The 22166-nt window shown below is 38.5% G+C and overlaps 1 protein-coding gene across 2 annotated transcripts in view; it reads left to right on the forward strand.

The window, feature by feature from the left end:
- The window catches only part of ARHGAP42 (Rho GTPase activating protein 42), a 288105-nt gene that overhangs the window by 94730 nt on the left and 171209 nt on the right, over positions 1-22166 (forward strand). For both annotated transcript variants that reach the window (XM_079929104.1, XM_079929105.1), the window contains exon 3: positions 751-812. In XM_079929104.1, coding sequence (XP_079785230.1) covers positions 751-812 — 62 coding nt within the window. The remainder of the gene's footprint in view (positions 1-750; positions 813-22166) is intronic.

Below are 22166 nucleotides of genomic sequence, written 5' to 3' on the forward strand. Positions count from 1 at the left end.
TTTTTTCGTTTGTCCTCCCAAAGTTCCTGAACACTTCCCAAGCCTCAACAATATAGCTTCAGATAGTTTTCTAAGGCAGTGCTTCTCAACTTTAATGTGCAAAGGGATCAACTGGGGATCCTGTTAAAATGCAGATTCTGGGCCGGGGCCTGAGCATCTGTATTTCTAACAAGCTCCCAAAATGCTGATGCTGGTGGTCCTCTGACCATTCTGACTAGCAAAGGTCTAAAGTACCTTGGATATGAGAGTGATACAGTAATACAGAATACAGAATCTGTTTTTAAGTGTATATGTGTTGAGCTTCAAGAAAGAAGTCAGTGGGAGACTTTGCATTACTGGCTGCTACTGAGTACATCTTAGTACTGGATTTATTGCTCCTTATAGATTTAATGAATTTATTATTTGTAGGATTCTGTTTAGAAGTGATTCCAGTACTATACTTTTGTTTATTACTGTGTAAATTTTATTTATTAAATATATAAACTATATTCCCTTAGTGCCTTTGAAGAAAAAATATTATACTTGATATGTGCTAAACTTCAATTTGTAGCACACAAACATCTCTTATATATAACTGTTAGTCATTGAAATCCTATTGTATATACTGTTTCCTGCTTATAAAAACATAACACCACAGAATATATACAAATTCATAAGTATCTTTATTGTAATGTTTATTCTTGTGCAATTGGATATCAGCAATGTAAAGAGGTTAATGCTTTTTTTTTTTTAAACTTATCTTCTAAATAGCTCAGTCACTAAAAGAATTTGCAAGACTACTCATCGCAGTAGAAGAAGAAAGGAGAAGACTGGTAAGTCTCTTCTCCATTTCTTAAGAATAATGCTTTGTTTGGACATGTTAAAAGAAAAAATAGACCTTCTGAATTAGATTTAGTCATACCAGATTTTATAACTTGACACATGTACTGAATGTTACAGAAAAGATTTGTGAGTATGATGATCAAGTATTGCTAATAAGATATGCCATTTCTTTTTGTTTCATTTGGTCAGCAGATATAAATTACATTCATTTTACTTTCCATTTAGTTGTTCTGAGCATTAAAAGTATTGAACAAACTGCCATGAAGAAACCCATTCTAACTGAGCAGTCTTATAAATAACCTTAGTGTTATAATGAAGACACATTACAAGTATTAAAGACAGTTTTTGGAAGGAGCAACTAACTTTGCCAGGGTATTAGCAGGGGACTTTCTTGAAAAGGTGACATTTGAATTGGGTCTTGAAGGCTCGGAGGATTTTGCTGGGCTGGGAAGAATGGGAAAGCATTCTACGTTGACACATTAACTTATGTGGCAGTATCAGAGCATGGTTATTAGTAATACATTTATCCACTCACAGATATAATTTTGTACCCATTGTGTTCAAAGTTCTGTGTAGGCCCCTGTCTGTGACCCAGGCTGCCCATTCGCATATGGAAAAAATAGTAGTATATATCCCACAAGATCGTTGTAAAGCATTTGTAGCAGCACCTGGCACATTATAAATAAATGCTGATGGTGGTAAAGATGTTGGTTGTCAGTTACAGTGAGGGTTACAGACATTTAAAACATCATCTTTGATATCACTGGCTTCACCATCCTGTTGGGGAGTTATATATATACATAAATAAAGTTCTCGGCGTGTGGACTGAATGGGCTAGGAACTCAGCAGTTTGGTGTCATTTTGCTCAATAGGTGAGGAAGAGGAATTTGAGGAGGGTGCCCTTAAGGAGGCCCTGACTCCTGGGGAACATTGCCTGAGCTGAGGGAGAATCACACAACTAAGACATGGCAGTTACATAAGTGAGCTTGAGCGGAGGCCACAGGTGGGAGAAAGTACTGTGTATATTTGTAGAATAAGGCAGAGGGTTCTTAGAAGTTATCAGTAGAAGATTGGTTGGTAGTTTTGGGCATATGTGGCGTTTAAGAGCCAGGCTAAGAAGTTTTGGTCTTTGTTATAAGCTGTGGGAAAATTGCTAGAAGTTTTTGATAGAAGAATGAGAGGATCAATATGGGATTTAGGAGAGATTAATTTGGTGGCCATGTGGGAGACATATTAGGTAAGGAAGAAATGTTGTGGAGAGGGGTGACCATGTTTTCTTAGGAAACATCAGCCTACCATAGGTCTGGTCCCAGTATCAGAGAGATAGCCATGCAATATGATCTGTTCTAGTTAGAGATGAGCCACTGTGGGAGACTGACCCTCTCTGGGGTGGTCAGAAAAAGCTTTTCTGTGGGGGTGACTTGACACTTTTAAGTGCTTTATACCTAAGCCTTCATAAACTTCTATACAGTAGAAGTTCAGGTTCCATGGGGAGATGTGGGTGGTATGTGCACTTACGGCCCAGAAGACGAGCTGATGATGGAAGTGGGAAAGAGTGGTTAGAGAGAAGTGAAAATAAAGAGTTGGAAATGGCATGGGAACCAGGAGAATACAGTTGACCCTTGGACAACATGGGATGGAACTGCATGGGTCTAGGTATACGCAGATTTTTTTCGGTAGTAAATACTACAGTGTTACACAATTTACTGTTGGCTGAATCCGTGGATATGGAGGGCTGACTATCAGTTACATGTGGATTTTCCACTGTGCCCCTAACTCCCGTGTTAGTTAGGGTTCTGGGTTGAGTGATTCAAGTCCTATGCAAATAGTTCAGGAGAGCAATGAGTCAACTAGCATGGGCTATAATTATAGAAAATGTATAAGAGTATGGGAAAGTGTGTTGTAGCTTGCAGGAGGAAAAGAGCCAAGAGAATGTTCTTCTAGCACTGAAGAGAGGCCTGGAGGCACCAAGGGAAAAGCTCTTCTTCTGTGCTGGGACAAAAGAGAGGATTGGTTAAAACACAGAGCTTTGGACAGTAAACTGGTTGGACAGATGGACAACAGTGTTAGGAAGGAGTGGTCATCTGCTGTGAGAGGAGATTGTAGAAACAGTTTAGAACAGCCAGGAGCAGGTTCTACAAGAGAAAAGGGACTCCTGGTCAGGGATAAAGAGCCATTGAAGTTAAACATCATGAATATGTCCAGGAAAGATTGATAACCATGTTTTCATGGATTTTTCTAACAATACCCAGAGCCCTGGATTGTGAGTGGTAAGAACAGTTGGGAGGTCAGATTCAGGTAGGTGGTTGGCACAGAAGACATGGTGTTGGATTACAGGGGCATGGATTTGTATGATATGAAAATGGGTCCTGATTGAGTACAGTGATGACTGAGGCAGGAGGATACTGATAGCCTTAGGAAGCAGAGAGGGCAAGCATGACTGCTTACCTATAATGAAGGTTAACTAGGAACACAGAAGATTCTAAGAGAGGACAAGGACATTGTGATCAGGAGTGGCAGTTGAAACATAGTGAACTTGACAATGGAGCTCGTTTAGATAGTGATAAAGTTAAGGTGTGGCTGAGCAGGGAGAAAGACCCTAGAAATTGGGAAAGCTGAGCTCTGAAGTTTGGATGTTTTATGAGCAGGATGTTGAGATCATCCAATATGATAACAGGATAAAGCCCCAAAACCAAGAAGTGGCTGAGGAATGTGGTAGAGTGTTTCATAAGCAATGGAAATGGAGATTGGCCCACCAGCTCATAGTGTCTCAAGGATCTTCATTTCTGCCCTTAGCCATATGTCTCATGTTGGAGCAAGGAGGGAATTCTACATTCATGAGTGAAGTCATACCGTGGGTTTTGATTGCCTTACCTGTTGTTTCAGAGAAGGTCTGAGATAAAAAATGCAAAATAATGAAGAAAAATCTCTATAGATGAAAGACTAATGGATTGCATTTCCACAAAGATCATATAAAAGTAATCATTTAAACACACAAATCTAAATATTGGAGTGTTTAATCAACACTTCCAGTCATTTGGTGTTACTATAACTGAAGGTACAGCTGGTAATGGATTTTGTGCAAAGAATTTGTATTTTAAAAAGTAGTGCTTCATTTAGGAAGTAGAATATTTTAAGTGTACTAGGAAAGTGTAAAAGAGTTCTATAACTGATTATAAAGTCAATTAATCATGCTGTTTTTAGCGATAAATCATGACATTGTATATTAATTGAATTTAACCAAAACCTAAGCATGTCAGAACAGTGACTGAACAAAAATAAAATCTCAGGAAGATGAAAAAGGACACAACAGTTTAAACAAATTCTCTTGCTTCCAATGATTTACCGTACTGAGTACATCATCTGGGTAACCTAAAGTCTATTTGCAGAGAAAGAGCCTAAAGAAACATTGATTTTCAGAAATGGAACTTCCTCTTTGCTCTTTACTAACTTTAAGTATTGAGTTTTTGAAAACAAACTCTGCTAAAGCCAACTGAAAATGCATAGTTTTAATGCAACAAAAAAGTGACCCAGAGTAAGTTTGAAAATATCTATTGCAGACACTTATGAGGGTATAGTTTATCCTGTCATACTTCTCACTCAAAAACCCATCTTCCATGATTTGACATTTTCCAAGATGTCAATTGACACTTGCCATCAAGGGGCTAATAGAGAACAGCCTTTTAACAAGACAAATAGAAGAAATAATTTAATAGCCCTTTGTAATGGCCTTAGTAAAATGCTTATTACTTGCAGTTGGGATATGGTATTGATTAGTGATAGAGGCCTTTTTTAAAAAGTGCATCTTTATTGGAAATGTAAGAGTTTTTCCCCATGGAATGCAGCATGTCCATGCTTTTGATTAGAAATGTCATAAATTGGGTGTCTAGGTGGAAAGGTTCTGAGACGGTGCCCAATGTAGACAGGGACTTCTAAGCCATATAAACTTGGTGGTAAGGTCTCTTCAGTTTCCGTTTCTCCACAGGCACTGCTCTATTTTACTTCAGATCATAGCTGACTGGGCTGTGCAAATGCTACCATTTAGCCCATGCTGTTCAAAATTAATTTGAACAAATATTAACATATCAAGAGAACCCTCTGGAGAAGCATGAAATGGTCAGTTGAGGCCTTCTAGAAGAGATCTTGGTAGCTTCTCCTTTGTTATTTCTATTGAAATACTGAATTTGCCTCCCTTTTGCCTCCAGGCCTTTGGACCTGACATCCCCCTCTCCCTGAAGCCCTGGAACTGTACTTCACCCCTCATTCCTCCCTTCTCATTATTCTGCCTCTAGTTCCCTATTCTCCATCTCCCTGGGCTTTCTTTCTCTCAGTGTGTCTCTACAAGCTTCTTTTGGATTTAGACCTTTGCATTTGTCATTTCTTCTGCCTTGAACATCCTGATCTATATCCTCTCATGATTGGTTCCGTTTTGTCCTTCAGACTTCACCTTCTATATCTCCTGGGGGCTTGCACTTTCCATACAGTTTAAATGAGTCCCCTTTGGGACTGCTTTCATGCAGCTTGCATTCTACTGGGGGAGAAACAGACATTTAAACAAATTATGTCTGAAGGAGGTAAGTGCTAAAAAGAAAAATAATGTACCTGGTAGAATATGTTGCCCTTTATTGGGATGAAGAAGGAGATGAAGGAGAAATAGTTAAAATTTGAATCTATTTAGGTGTTTACTGGATATCCAAGGAGGCTTGTTGAGGGAGCATCTGGGTATATGTATGAGTCTGGAGTTCAGGGGAGCAGATGGAACTAGAGATATAAATTTAGACATTGTCAACATGTTGAGAGTATTTAAAGCTGTGGGAATGTATGAGATCACCCACCCAGTCTGTGAGTGTGCAGACAGAAAAGGTGTGAGGGTCAAGCCCTGAGGTGCGGAGTCCAGAGTTTGGTCAGATGAGGTAGAATCAACAAAGGAGATTTGGATCAGTAAGAGAACCAGGGAAGAACTGTTTGGACAGCTTGCTGGAAGTCCCATTTATTCACTTGGCTATCGCAGAGATGTAGGGCAATAATAAATAGAAACTTACAGGGCAATAATAAATAGAAACTTACAGGATGTGGACCAGAGGCTGTAGCCTTCTTCAGGATAGAGGCTCCAAATTATCTGTTTACCCTATGCTGCTGGTCCACCCCAGCCCCTGGGCCCTCACTTTCTGGGTACTCAGAGTTCCTGACCTTGACAAAAAAAAGTTTTGGTGTGCATGTGTGTTGTTTGTTTTGGGTGTGGGTATGTGTGCGTAGAAATGTAGATTTTTAAAAATCTTTGTCTCTAATTAAGGAAGCCAGAACTTCAGAATATTTTAGCTTGTGTTTATCGTGAAGAATTTATGTAGATGAACTTGTTTCTTATAGTTTTCATTTTGATTAATACTAGAAACCTCTTATTTTTACTGTTATTACCCATAATATTTAACATTCACATTTGACCTGTGTAAAGTTACAAATTTCACTTCAGGTTTCCCAGGATTTATATTCTTTCTATTCAGAGCCCATGTTTGTCTTTTTTATCCTTGGGCAACGAAAGTACTTTCCTGAAATACGCTAGGTATCTGGGCATTACTTTGGAATAACAACAACAACAGAAAGATGAGGTACTAGGAGGCGAAATGTGTAACCTTAATAATTACTTCCTTTGTAAGAGTTTTGAAACCTTTGCTTTCCTTTGTTATACTTCTTTGTTGTTGTTATTATATTTTTTTTAAAAGCATAATCAGTACTATATAAGGGTTAATGAGGGATAAAATCAAAATAGTTTTAGATCTGTATTAAAAAAAGAAAAAATGTGTCAAACGTAAATTATTTGATTATTGATGTAAGATTTCAGTCTCTTATATGAGTCTTAAGAGATTTAAAAAGCATATCTGTGATGTCTGTTACATTAGACACTAGTCATCTGTGGCTATTTAGCACCTGAGATGTGTTAGTTATTATGTGGTTTGCATTATATTTCTATTGTGAAGCACTGCTATACAAAATAATAAGTGACCCTGAGCATTTTCAAGGTACCAGGAACTGCTACAATTGCTTATATTTTTACCTAATTTAATCTGCACAGCAACCCTCTCAGGTGTATGCTATTAATAGATCCATTTTATTTTATTTTATTTTCTACTGCTTTACAATGGTGTGTTAGTTTCTACTTTATAACAAAGTGAATCAGTTATACATATACATATGTTCCCATATCTCTTCCCTCTTGCGTCTCCCTCCCTCCCACCCTCCCTATCCCACCCCTCCAGGCTGTCACAAAGCACCGAGCTGATCTCCCTGTGCTATGCGTCTGCTTCCCATTAGCTATCTACCTTACATTTGGTAATGTATATATGTCCATGCCTTTCTCTCGCTTTGTCACAGCTCACCCTTCCCCCTCCCCATATCCTCAAGTTTGTTCTCCAGTAGGTCTGTGTCTTTATTCGTGTCTTACCCCTAGGTTCTTCATGACATTTTTTTTCTTAAATTCCATATATATGTGTTAGCATACGGTATTTGTCTTTCTCTTTCTGACTTACTTCACTCTGTATGACAGACTCTAGGTCTATCCACCTCATTACAAATAGCTCAATTTCGTTTCTTTTTATGGCTGAGTAATATTCCATTGTATATATGTGCCACATCTTCTTTATCCATTCATCCGATGATGGACACTTAGGTTGTTTCCATCTCCGGGCTATTGTAAATAGAGCTGCAATGAACATTTTGGTACATGACTCTTTTTGAATTATGGTTTTCTCAGGGTATATGCCCAGTAGTGGGATTGCTGGGTCATATGGTAGTTCTATTTGAAGTTTTTTAAAGAACCTCCATACTGTTCTCCACAGTGGCTGTATCAATTTACATTCCCACCAACAGTACAAGAGGGTTCCCTTTTCTCCACACCCTCTCCAGCATTTATTGTTTCTAGATTTTTTGATGATGGCCATTCTGGCTGGTGTGAGATGATATCTTATTGCAGTTTTGATTTGCATTTCTCTAATGATGTTGAGCATTCTTTCATGTATTTGTTGGCAGTCTGTATATCTTCTTTGGAGAAATGTCTATTTAGGTCTTCTGCCCATTTTTGGATTGGGTTATTTGTTTTTTTGTTATTGAGCTGCATGAGCTGCTTATAAATTTTGGAAATTAATCCTTTGTCAGTTGCTTCATTTGCAAATATTTTCTCCCATTCTGAGGGTTGTCTTTTGGTCTTGTTTATGGTTTCCTTTGCTGTGCAAAAGCTTTGAAGTTTCATTAGGTCCCATTTGTTTATTTTTGTTTTTATTTCCATTTCTCTAGGAGGTGGGTCAAAAAGGATCTTGCTGTGATTTATGTCATAGAGTGTTCTGCCTATGTTTTCCTCTAAGAGTTTGATAGTTTCTGGCCTTACATTTAGGTCTTTAATCCAGTTTGAGCTTATTTTTGTGTATGGTGTTAGGGAGTGATCTAATCTCATACTTTTACATGTACCTGTCCAGTTTTCCCAGCACCACTTATTGAAGAGGCTGTCCTTTCTCCACTGTACATTCCTGCCTCCTTTATCAAAGATAAGGTGACCATATGTGCGTGGGTTTATCTCTGGGCTTTCTAGAGGAGCAAACTCAAAGGCACATAGTAATAAGTGGTATCCGAGGGTTTAATCCCAGGCTGTTGGGCTCCAGAGCCTCCACATAATTCATACTGTTACAAACTAAGACTTTTAAAACAAAAAATTACATAACAATAGCAAACATATTATTAATATAGTATGTGAAATGCTCTATGAAGTGCTGTAGGTGTATTATTTCAGTATCTTAGAAAAATTAGGGAAGATCACAGGCATTACAAGTTTTGAAATTAGATTTTAAAATTTCTTCATATTTAAACAGGCATACATTTCAGCAAAAACTTAATTCATTAATCCATTGACAGATCTCTCATCAAATTTTGGCATGTGAGAGCCTAAGGTCTCTCCCCACTCCTTTGAACCAAGAATTCATGAAATTGGAGAATATTTTAAATGTTGAGAAAATTACATGTCCTTATTTCTCTCAATGAAAGATTTTCCCTTGTTTAATGGAAAATTTGCCATAGATTTTTGCATTGCACATATGCTGTCAGATGATATTGATTAATCTCTGAGTTTCTGGCATTGATACTGTTATATGCTTAAGTCCAATTATCTGTGAAGTAATCCAGTTTCTTTTATTATCTCAGATAAATAATGCACAGTATGCCAACATTCCACATGTATGAGTATGGATTATGTTTCTGGTATGTCTTAGGTTAACATTTATTAGAAGCAAACTTTAGGTATGCTGGCCTACATACCAACATTTTTCTTTTTTTAATTAATTTTTTTTTTTTTTTTGGCCACGCTGTGCAGCATGTGGGATCTTAGTTCCCTGACCAGGGATCAAAGCCATGCCCCCTGCAGTGGTAGTGCGGGGGGTCTTAACCACTGGACCACCAGGGAAGTCCCCATACCAACATTTTTATACAATGATTTCACCTGAAATTTAAAAAAAACAAACAAAAATCTCAACGTTCTACATGTACAAAGTTCTGATTTTTCACATTTATTGAATTGCAGAGGCTTCCCATGATTTCCCTGATTTTCAGTTATTTGGTGAAATAAGAAAAGGTAGGATTCAGAGGTGGCAGGTTACACACAATTCATCATGACTGCAATTGATAGTGTCTTTTATTTTTTTATTGGTAATAGTCCTAGTATTGATCTGTAGTTTTTAGAGTGTGCAAAGTGCTTTTAATATATATTTTTATTTTATCCTCCAACAATCTGAAACTGAGTTCAGAATCTAGATGAGTTACTCAAGGTGATACATACCACTAAGTGACAGAGTCAAATTGAGTAGGACTCAGTTTTAGGTCTTTGGACTTCAGTCCATTGTTCTGTTACATCCTGTGTCTTCTCTTTTTTTATTTAAATTTTAAACTCCTTGAGGACAGAGGCCTGATCTGTTTTGTATTTTTTTTTTTTCCCTTGTGTATATTACCTGTTCTGAAAACCATCTTGGTTGTCCAAAATTTAGAATAATGCATACTCCTTTACTGAAAAAGAAAAGGTGGTTTTGAAAGTTATCACAGCTTCCTATTTGCCATTTCTCAGATTGTTTACTTAATTCATTATGGTTAAGTCTAAAAGAGAAATAAACTTTCTTTGAGTAAAATTTGCTAATTTTGTGTGAAGACCTTTAATAGGGTAATTGCTAGGGTTTCAGAAAATACCTCAAAGTGTCCATATTTGTGAATTATGTCTTTTGATTCTATAACTGAAAAAGTCTTAGGACACAATGATGACTAGAAATGTCTGTCAAAATTCTGAAAAGATCTTTGAATAGATCTAGTGTAGTGGTCAGACAGTGAAGCTGTCCTGACAGGCTGCCTTGCCTTTGAGCCATTTCCCTGTTCATTCACGCTTCTCTCTAGAGTATAGGAAAGGGGATAAAAGAGAAAACTTGAGACTTGATTGTTATGTTCTGTACCAGCTCTCGCAGAAGAAGGAAAGCAGCTTGTACCTTCTGTAGTTAAATTAAGGTTTGTATGCTATTCTAAGTTATGTTCTGGTGAATTTGAGGTTTTTGCTTCATTGTGAAGGAATTCAGAGATGAAGTGATAGGTAAGAAGTGGATTTATTTAGAGAAACACACTCCACAGACAGAGAGTGTGGGCCATCTAAGAAGGTGAGAGAGCTCCTAAATATGGCATGGTTGGTTTTCATGGGCCGGGTAATTTCATAGGCTGATAATTGGGAGGATTATGCCAGTTATTTTGGGGAATAGCTGGAGATTTCCAGGGATTGGGCCACCATCTATTTTTGGCCTTTCATGGTTAGCCTCAGGACTGTCATGGTGCTGGTGGGTGTGTCATTTAGCATATGCTAATGTATTACATTGAGTGTATAATGAGGCTCAAGGTCCACTGGAAGTTGAATATTCCGCCATCTTGGACCTAGTTGGTTCTAAACAGTTTTTGTCCTGTCCTACGGATGTGTCATTCTTTTAAAGGTTGTGCCCTGCCCCCTTCCCTCCTGTTTCAGTTCTGCTGTCTTGGCTAGCAGTCAGCAGAGGGAACTGAGATGACACTAATTTTGAAATATATTTGTATTTAGGTTTACCAGTTTCATTAACATTTGGACATAATTTTTTTTCTTTTGGTTGATGCCATTCTCACAGCTGGTATTTCATGGGTGTATATCAAGTTGCTAGATTTAAAGATTTGTAAATGGAAATGTGGCAGTAATCATCCAGTCTTTATATTTTCCTATTTCCAAAGATCCCTTTATATTTTTAAGATTAACCTTGACTGTATGGAAGGATTTAGGGGAACTTTTCCACCAGATAGTGCTATTTTAAAAGCAGTCAATTTAAAATAGGATACATGAATAAAGAACTTTCACTTTTTTTTTCCTGTCAAGACATAAACTGTATTGAAAATTTCCTTTTCAGTTTTGCTACTTTGGCATGAATCTTTGGGTGTTAGGTTTTTGTTGCTTGTGGCTGCAAGAGTCTGCTACTGGACACAACACCTGTGCTTCCCATCTCTACTTCTTCCATCTTCCTGCCTTTGCCATTGATCCCAGTTGTATAGGCTTTACTTTGGAGTCTTATAATTGCATATCATATTTTCAAAAATACATTTATTCTGTGGTGTTGGTCATCATATTTCATTGATACCGTTGGGTATGTGTTAGTCTTTACTACATTTATAAACCATATTTTGATTTGTTTTTATTTTTAAGATGTATTTATTATTTTTTGACTTATTTTATTTACTTTTGGCTGCGTTGGGTCTTAGTTGCAGCACGCAGGATCTTTGTTGAGGCACACGGGATCTTTCACTGTGGTGTGCGGGCTCTTCCTTGTGGTGCGAAGGCTTCTCTCTAGTTGTGGCAGGCGGGTTTTCTCTTCTCTAGTTGTGGCAAGCAGGTTTTCTGTTCTCTAGTTGTGGCCCACAGGCTCCAGGGCGCGTGGGCTCTGTAGTTTACAGCATGCGGGCTCTAGTTGAGGCGCGCGAGCTCAGTAGTTGTGGTGCACAGGCTTAGTTGCCCCGCTGTATGTGGGATCTTAGTTCCCTGACCAGGGATCGAACCCTCATCCTCTGCATTGTAAGGCAGATTCTTTACCACTGGACCACCTGGGAAGTCCCTTGATTTGTTGTTTGATAGTTAGGAAACACAAAGATACTTTGATACCATAAATAGTAAATATATAAAGTTTTAATATCTGGATGGGGCATTTAATTCAAGTTAGACTTGAAAAACAGCGGTAAAAGATAAGCATGAGGGGAAATTTTAAATGATGTGACAAAGCTCTCTGTGGTTCAGAGATATCAGCTGACAGACCAACCAGGTATTCAGAAATAAGAAGTTGGGGTGTTCTTCAGTGAGCAAAATGTTTTTGTCTTTACGATTAAACCACAGTCATATTGTTCATGCTCTACAGGAGAAATTGCACATTTAATTACATCAAGATAAAAGAGACTGAAAGCTTTTTAAATTAAACTTTTCTTTATTTTGAGATAATTATAAATTCACATACATACAGAGGAATCCTGTGTATTCTTTAGCCAGTTTCTCCCAATGGTAACGTTTTGTAAAATCATAGTAAAATAGCTTATTACATTTTACTTTAAGTTATAATACTAATTAAAAATAACTGCAAATTCATAAACTTGCCATTTGTCCTAGAATCAGGACCCATCATTTGAAGACAAAAGTCGGACTCTTAGTGGATTCTTATCAAGATGCTTTGTGTCACTTCAGGATGGGGTCTGTTATTTGTGTGTCACCAGGACACTTGTTTGCAAGGCAAACAGCACATTGACTGGGAAGACACTGGGATGTCTCATTCATCTGTGGGAAGGGCTATGTTGCATGCCGGATTCGGGAACAGCTAGAATCATCAACTCTTTCAAAAGAGAGGGCTTTTTTGTCTCTGACTTTCATTTGCTTGTCAACTTCATTCTCTCAGTTGGCTTCTTCCACATGGAGAGTCGTAAACACTGCCTCCATACCTCACAGACATTGTTTCTAGAGGAGGCCTGTCTAGTTTCCATTGGTAAACTTAAAAAAAAAAAATTAAAAAGGCTCTGATTGGCCCAATCAATATCATTTAAAGACCCTTGACCAATCACCAAGGCCAAGGGGACTGAGCATGTTGTATGTGTTCTTCTAAATATGATTACTATTTTCAGAAATGAGGAAATTACTGTGATTTAGATAATTACCCACCTCATCTTTTATAGCATGGTAACGGCCTTAAGACATTTCCAGTTAACATTGTCAGTTGAGCGGAATACTATGATAGTGAATTGTGTCTGAAATTTTTTTCTGTGTGTGTATATGTCTGAAATTTTGCAGGACTTACAAGACATAATATTCACCATCCAAACGTTAGAAACATTCACTTTAAAAATCAGGAGTCAGGCAGGGATATACACTATTACTACTTAAATTCAATATTGTTTTGGAGGACACCTAGTCTATGGAGTAAAATAAAACCAGAGTCATAGAAGGTATAAGACTTAATTTTCTTTCCTTCATTCTATAATCTATTGATGTGCTTTTCCCACGTAGAACATCTTAAATAATCTACAGAGAATTTATTTAGAAATAAGAGTCTAGCCAGGTTGATAGATATATGTGAATTATATTTTTGTACACCATCTCAAAATTGCAACGAAAGAATAAGATACTTAAGAATAACTCTACAAAGTATGTACAGGACTTTTATGTGTGAAATTACAATGCTTTATAGAAAAAACAATACAGTGAGTCAGTTAAGAAGAATGATTTTAACCAACATTACTTTTTCTCCCAACTATACTAGACAAGAGAGCTTTACTGTAACCATCTAACTTAAGCAATTTGGTTAACTTTTTACTTAGTGTAGTGGTGAACCACAGGCTAGTCCTGAAGATAGTGTATTTCCTTTTTTCATTTGGAAAATGTGGTCACCCTATGAAGACCTTACTTTAATCATATTTCCAAACTTCTGTGAAACCTTTGGATCTGATATCTTTTCAATAACAGAAACACTGCTTTTTGAGAAACTGCTGTACTCTTCATTTGTATAACCATTCCTAACCAAGTTGGTGGCAGGACAATGCTCCACATAGTAATTATTGTATTTCTGTTTAAGTGTCTCATGGCAAAATAAAATATCCCCACAGATCTGAGACTTTTAATTCTGTTCATTTTATATTTCATCCACAGTATAATTTCGACTCACTACACATAACAGAATACTATATAAGCGATGCAAATAAAATGTACTTTCCCTACTGAGTGAAAACAGAACACGAAGTTGGGAAAGTCTCGATTCCAATTAATTGTTGACATCAAGTGAAACACTAAGCTTCTCAGGATTATGTTTTCTTTTTTATAAATGAAGAGTATTCTGTTTCCCAGAGTGCAAAATGGAAACTACCAGCAATGTGTTACGATATTAAGCATTATATGAATGAACAACTTACATTTTAGTAGTTTTATTTTAATGTGTATTGAATAAAGGACAACTCTGAATTTAACGGAAATTATTGCTTTTCAGGAAGCTTAGTAAAAGAAGTGGGGTCAGTTTATAAGGAAAACTGGAGGACATTGATCTGGCCAAAATTGTGGAAGTAGTATATGAGTGACTGAAATTCGGGAATCCATGGCATAGGTGATATATATGCTTTAAATGTTTTTGATTTTGATTGTCTTCTCTGACTGTATGCTCTGCTAGACATAGCCAATGACTAGTCTCCAAGTTCACTACCTCGTTTATGGAGCTTATATTGAAAAAAAAAAAAAAAAAAGAATTACACCTGAAGCGATCTGATATCTCATCAATTTCATATGAAAGAAGAAGCCATCATATAGTGAACACATTTGTGGTAGGTTAAGGCAGATTTTGCTTAATATCTTATGCTTAAAAATTGAAGCTGTCAATGGTAGAATTTGGGTACCTCTATAAGCAAAGCAGGTGGTAGACCAGTATGTATAGCATGTTTTCTTTTTTTTATTTACAAAGCAAAACTTCTGTAATTTTTTACATTGAAATAGTTGGGAAAGATAGCAGTCATTTATTCAACAAATATTGATTTTCTTCTCCTGGAGCTGAGAATATAGGTATGGGCAAAAAGAGTTTCTGTCTTGCAGTTGACATTATCAGGTGGTAATAGGTGCTCTGGACAAAGGAGTGTAAAGGAGGATGTAGCGGGGATGTAGGTGTATTTTAATGTAGGGTATCAGAGAAAGCCTCAGTGATTAGGTGTCATTTAATCAGAAACCAGACAAAAGAAAGAGCAGTTACTCCTGCAGATCTCTGGTGGAAGTGCTCTTAAGGTAGCTCCAACAACTCAACAGCAAGTACGAAGGCCCTGAGGCTGGAGAGTGTTTGGGGTGTTTGAGGAGCGAGGCCAATGTGGTTAAAGCATAGGAACAAATGGGAAAGTGGGAAGAGGGGCAGTGGGATGGGGTGGGGTGGGGGAATGTGAAGCGTATGTAGGGCCTTGGGAGAGATTGGACTGTTGCTCTGTGGAAGGGTCTTTCAGTAGAGGAGTGACTTGAACTGATTTAGAATTTTAAGGGATTACCTGACTGTTTTTATAGAGTGTAGAGGACATGGCTGGATGGTTCTCTCCTAACTGGGGAGATACCAGTCAGGAGGTTATTTTAGTTATTTCAGTAGGTTGGAGACCATGGTGATGTGCACCAGGATGAAAGCAGTGGAAGTAATCAGATTCTGGGCTTGTTTTGTAGGTAATATAACAGGATTCGCTGCTTGATCACATACTAATTGACAGAGAAGAGGCAACTATGCTTCAGAGGCAGGGTTTCTCCACCTCAGCGCTATTGATATTTTGGGCCAGATAAATTTTTGCTATGGAAGTCTGTCCTGTGCATTGTAGGGTGTTTAGTGAGATCCTTGGCCTCTATAACTCTTGATGTACCCCCTCCCTTTCCTTCCAAGTTATGATAGTGAAAAATGCCTTCAGACATTTTACACCCTGAGGGGCAGAGTTGACCTATTGAAAACCACTTACCTAAGGTTTTTGGCCTGATGGGATTGAGAAAGGGAATATTGCCTGCCATATCAGTAAACAAAGGATGTCACAGTCTCACAGTTGGTGATTGCAGCCACCAGCTGGAGGTGAGCCGGTGAGCCCTGAGGGAACTTGGGACAGACAAGAATACCTGCCATTTAGCAGCTATCAGACTGCAGCCACTCCCTACGTTGAGCCCTGAGGAAACTCAGGATATGAAAACACAGGATACTGGTCCCAGGTAGCTGAGGTACATATCTAAGGAATGATTTCAGTGAGCCTAGACTCTCACATCTTCTCATACATAGAAAAGCGCTGAATTCCTTGACTTGAGATATCTGGTTTTCTTTAGTTAACAATAATCTTTTGACATTCAGACTACCTGCCCTTTGTTGCAAAACTCCTATATGTCCTGGCTCCCCCTCACTTCCTTGGAGCAGTGCTTTCAGGGTTACTTGAGAGGCTGCCTCCCGGGCTTGAAGTCCTAAAAATTCCCGCTGAATAAAACATAACTCACCTTTTAGGTTGTGAATAATTTTTTAGTTGACAGGCTCCTGGGATGTAGTGATCATGGGGGGAACAGGTATGGTGGGTGTTCTCACGAATTTTATTTCAGGCATGTTAACTATTAGTCAGCTAGAGCTGTTGAGTTAGGAGTCAGGGGAGAGGTCAGGGCCAGATTTGGCAATCGTCAGTGCATAGATGGTATTTAAATCCACTGTTTTGCGGTTGAGATTATGCAGGGAGTTAATCAAGAGATGAGGTATAATTGACAAAACTGTAAATATGGAGAGGATTTTGAGTTAATGATTCCTAGAAGTGATATTCGTGATGTTTTAATTGTGGTAAAAGACACATAGTTGCTTTTTTCACTTAGCATAATGTCCTCAACATTTGTCCATGTTGTAGCATGTGTCAGAATTTTTCTTTTTTAAGGCTGAATAATATTCCATTGTATGTATATGCCACATTTTGTTTTTCCATCTATCTGTTGATGGATACTTGGGTTGCTTCCACCTTTTGACTATTGTAAATAATGCTGCAATGAATACAGTGTGTAAATTTCTCTTTAAGACCCTGCCTTCAATCCTTTTTAATTTTTTGAGGAACCACCATATTGTTTCCCATAGTGGCTACACCATTTTACATTCCCACCAACAGTGCACAAGGGTTCCAGTTTCTCTACATCCTGCCTAACATCTACCCTAACACTTTCTGCTTTCTGGTTTTTTGATAGTAGCCATTCTAATGGGTGGGACAACTTTAGGGTTTAAGTTTGCTTTTAGATGTGGTTGGGGTGGGTGAGGATATATGCTTTATGTCTGTAAATTTACAAGGTTAACAGATAGTGAATGTTTTAAAGCAGCAGGAAATGTTGACTCTTTCAGAAGACACTGATGCAGAGCATGCTTTGTGATAGGGCAGACAGTGTCAAAACATCAAAAAAAATTTTTTTAGTCTGTGTTATAAGTTGTTAAATCATCAGGAACAATGATCATTGTGGAAACAAGAGTCTAATCTAAAGTATGTTTATTCAATGGATAATTCAGTTATTTGAAGCTTCATTATTTTAATTGGCAACAGTTAGGTAACAGTAATTTACTTTACCTTTTATTCTTTTCAGGCAAACGTTTAAAAGGTTTTACTGCCAGCTCCAAAAAGCAGGCTATAAAAATTAAAATGTCTGATATTTTCATGCAGACCTCCTTGTTACAACTGGAGCTTGAATGGGGCTGAGATGCCACAGTGGGGGATGATAAAACTGGGAGTTTAGGCAGCTTCATAGATCTGATCATGGCCTGGTTGGGCATGGGGTGATATGTGGAAGGGTAGACCTAGAACAAAGGGACGATAAGGCTGCAAGAGAAACAACCATTACACAATACTGGCAGAGTGCCACACTCCCAAAGCCTCAGGAAGCCCATCTCATCAGAAGTGAATCAGGCAGTGGGTAGAGATACGGGACCTGGAACTCCAGAGCAGAGTCATTTACAGTTGGAGGAGAGTAGGGATTCTTGACCTGACAGTGTTGACATATTGGGCAGAATGATTCCTTGTGTTGAGGATGGGCTTGAGCCTTGTAGGATGTACAGCAGCATCTTTGTCCTCTACTAAATGCCAGTGGCAGATGTCTGCCCCAACGCCTCCAGTTGAACAAGCCAAGATGTCTCCAGACATTGCCAGATGTCCCCAGTTGAGAACCAGTGGACTAGGTATTTACTGGGGAGCCATTTCTAGTGTATCTAGTAGGTATTCCTTAACATGATCTGACTTATTATAGTTAATTGGGAGCGCTTATTGGTCTTGTCTCCTAGACTTATACATTCTCAGCTTCTTATCTTTACTCTCTTTAGTACCTAGTGTTGTATCTTGTATAACAAGTTGCAGTTCAGGAAATGGTTGCCGAATTGAATTCAGGTGAAGTGTTTTGGCAGATATTATCTTCTCCAACTTGATCGTAAATTTCTTAAAGTCAAATAAAGGTTTTTACATATTTATATAGTAACTAATGTTGCTTAACCCCTTCTTATATGCCAGACACTGTTAAGCACTTTGCTTACATACACTTATTTAATCCTCACATTCACTGTATGAGCTAAGTTCTAGTATTATCCTGACTTTATTTTTTTTTTTTTAATTTTTTTTTTTTTGCGGTACGTGGGCCTCTCACTGTTGTGGCCTCTCCCGTTGCGGAGTACAGGCTCCGGACACGCAGGCTCAGCGGCCATGGCTCACGGGCTTAGCTGCTCCACGGCATGTGGGAGATCTTCCTGGACCTGGGCACAAACCTGTGTCCCCTGCATCGGCAGGCGGACTCTCAACCACTGCGCCACCAGGGAAGCTCTATCCTGACTTTATACATGGAAAAATTGAGGCCTACCTGCTGTTGATGTTTATAAGTAGCAGAACTGAAAATTTAACCTGTATCCAGAAGTGCAGCTCTAAACCGCACGGAAGACTGCTTCTCCAGCCATACAATTCTCAGGGCCTTGCATGAGGTCTTCAGTGAATGGCTACATAGAGCCAAACCAAGACTATAGCCGTCTGTTTGTAGGGCTGTCATCAGAGTTCCAGCTTGGCATGTCAGGAACTTTGATTTCTTCCTAGTTACTGCTTTTCTGAAACAATAATTTCATAAGTTGCAAACATTCCTGTTGGCTCCAGTAGAGTCTGGCCTGGTCCTACCATCCTGCCTCCTCTGGAGTTATCTGGTTCACTTTCTTTAATTATGTTAGCTTCTTGACCAGGACCAACACGTGTAATGCCATCACCCATTACCTGTTATCCACCCATTATCATTATCACAGCACAGAGGTCATCAGTTGATAAGCAGGTAGGAAATGAGCAAGGCGAGTGTCTGCTCTTGAGAGGTGCTAAATTACTGGTGAAGATGTACATATATAGTGTCAATGATGTACCAGATGGTGAATGCTAGAGAGATGCACAGGTAAAATGTTATGGGAACTCAGAGGAGGGAGAGGTTAATTCTACCTGGAGGGATTTGGAAAGACTTTGTGGAGGAGACAGCATTTGCACCAGGTCTTAAGTGAAATACACCAGCAAAAGCAGATGGAGGAGAAAGGTAGAGGAGGGAAGGGAATGCCAAGAAGCGTGAAGTATAGGGAGAAAGGACTGTTCAGCTGAGCTAGCTCTTCTTGCGGTATCAGAGAAGGTATTCATCCCAAAGGTTAAACTTAAACGTGCTTTGTAAATCAGAGTTTGTTTGCCAACAGGAGAATGCAAGGCACAGGGATATGTCCTATGTGTTTCAAGGTGCTAAGGTTCTTTGGTCTGTGGGAAGCCATTTTCTGGTTGGGAATATCTGAGAAAACTGAGCTGTGGTATTTGGGTAGGATTTCAGCTAGATTAGATGGAAGTGGCAGAGATGGCATTGTGATAGGAAAGAGAACACGAGCAAATGCAGGGAGATGTCAAAATATGGGTGGCTTTTCTTTTTTTTTTTTTTTTTTTTTTTGCAGTACCATGCAGCATGCAGAACTTCCCGGACCAGGGGTTGAACCTGCACCCTCTGCAGTGGAAGTGCAGTCTTAACTACTGGACCGCTAGGGAAGTCCAAAATATAGGTGGCTTTAACAGGAAAAACTTGGTTTGTGTGAAAGGGTAGAAAAAAAAATCATATTATGGAAAACCTGGAAGACAGATAAGGAGTTTGGACATAGTTCAGCAGACAGTAGGGCTTCAGTGAGTATTTTCAGGTTGCACGATCAGAGCTGGAAGACCTGTATTGTCACTCCCTCTGTAACAGGGCTTTGATTCATTTTTGCATTCACAACACTTAGCAAGGGACCTGGATTGATAAGTGCATACTGAATAAGTCAATTTTATTGGTGGTATTGAGAACAGATCATAGAAGACCAGAGGCAGGCCAAATTAGTTATAAGGCTGTTGTATTAATGCTAAGAAGAAGTGAGGTCCTAAATGATAATTCTGCGAGTAGAGATGGAGAGTAAGGGATGGAAGCAAGTGGTGAGTGGAAATAGAACTTAAGGGACAACTCCTGATTGTGGAGGGGGGCGCGGTGCGGTGGGTAAAGGGCAGTGGAGATGGAAGAGATGGACATGGTAGTAGGTTACTTAGAGGATGAGGATGTCATTGCATGTGTAGGGAATGCTGGATTGGGGAGGGTGGGGAATGTGTTGAGTTTAGCTTGGGATGTTTTAGGAAAAGCAACATAATGTAATGGTTAAGAGCGCAGAGTTTGAAATGAGTGGACCCTGCATCTGCTCTGTATCATTAGCTGTGTGTGACCTCAGGCACATATATTTCTATGATTCAGTTTCCCCATTAGGAATAGAATAAGAATCCTACCAGTGTAGGAATAACCAAATTAATATTTGCAAAGTTTCTTAGAACAGTGCCTGCTACATTAAGGCTATATCATTATTTGTTAAATAAAATCCAATTACTAGGGAGTTTTTCAAATCTGTATCCAAATATAGAATAATGAAGGGGATTAAGGACAGAATATGAATGACTTGATTTTTAAGCTGGTGAGCTGCTTTTTTTTTCTGATATTCAGGAGTTTTTGACTAAAGAAATATTCCTTTTGAGTTTAGCAGCACAGTAGTGCTTTTCTGTCCTTGGCATTGCCCATTTCTTTTTGAATGTTAATATTTGGGTATTTTTATATGATTTCTCAGTTTTTCATTGATAATTTTTGGTGCAGGATCCTAATCTGCTAGTAGTACTGCTGTAATTCTTGTTGGCAGTAGATGTGATAAAGTACTACAGACACAATGAAATCTTGAGTTTCATATCCACAATGATGGTCCCTAGACAGCACCTGTTAATTACCAAAGGAGTGTGTATATAACTTCTTTTGCCTAATTTTGCAGATATCTCTTAATTTGTAAAGACACCACTTTCACTCTGACTTCTGGGCTGCCTGTGAGGTTATTGGATAATTTGAAGTGGGGAGAGTTATGATAGGGCAAGCCAGAAACATATGAAGACCAAAGTCATAGTGTGATGTCCTTAGGGTGTTTCAAGGCTGCCATGAAGGTTTAGTTTATGATTTCCTGTACTAGGCTGTAACCAGTGCATGGGCTGTCTATGTTTTGGAAGAGAACTCTTTTTGATTAATTGCCAGTTATCAGGTTTTTAAAAATTTTATTATAATTAAAAAAAATTAAGCGCTTCCCTTTCCAGCCCTCAGGGGAGATATAAGAAAAGGATTTGACTTAACCTTGGAGTATGGCTTACTGTCCAGTTACCAAGAAAAGCATAACCATGCAACATTTAGAAAACACTTGTTGAACTGTGTAAGTACAAACGGGATCTTGGAGGTGGAGAGAGATGGAATAGAATGAAGTAACCAGACCTTGTGGTGACCAGGACTGCTTAGGATTTTGGTTTGAAAAGAGCAGGTAGATTCTAGGCTCTTTTAGGTGGGAGGAACCAAGGGCCTTGCATGAGGTCTTACTCCCTGAGTAAGCAGGAATTTAAGAGTGTATGCTGACATCTTTCTCTTTTATTGCCTTTTTAAAACTCAACTTAGTTATACTTTTCACTATCTTATTTTTCTATTAATACTTCCTTCCTATATATTTACATTTCTTTTCCTCCAACACAGTTTGAAGCAATACTTTTATTATGACAACTGAAGTAGTTTGAGCAGTGTGTTTGTGTATTCATTCTTATTTTACCTTAATGTAAACCATATGCTCCGGTGCCAACTGATGGGATTATTCCTGATGACTCTAGATTTAAATAATTTCCAGAGCAGGAATTGTATTTTTCTCCTGTTTTCTTCATCTAGATAGATACTGCTCCTGATGGTGAATATCCAGTGAGTTCCTTGGAAG

The sequence above is a fragment of the Stenella coeruleoalba genome (assembly GCF_951394435.1).
Source record: "Stenella coeruleoalba genome assembly, chromosome: 8".
Classification (NCBI taxonomy): Eukaryota; Metazoa; Chordata; class Mammalia; order Artiodactyla; family Delphinidae; genus Stenella; species Stenella coeruleoalba.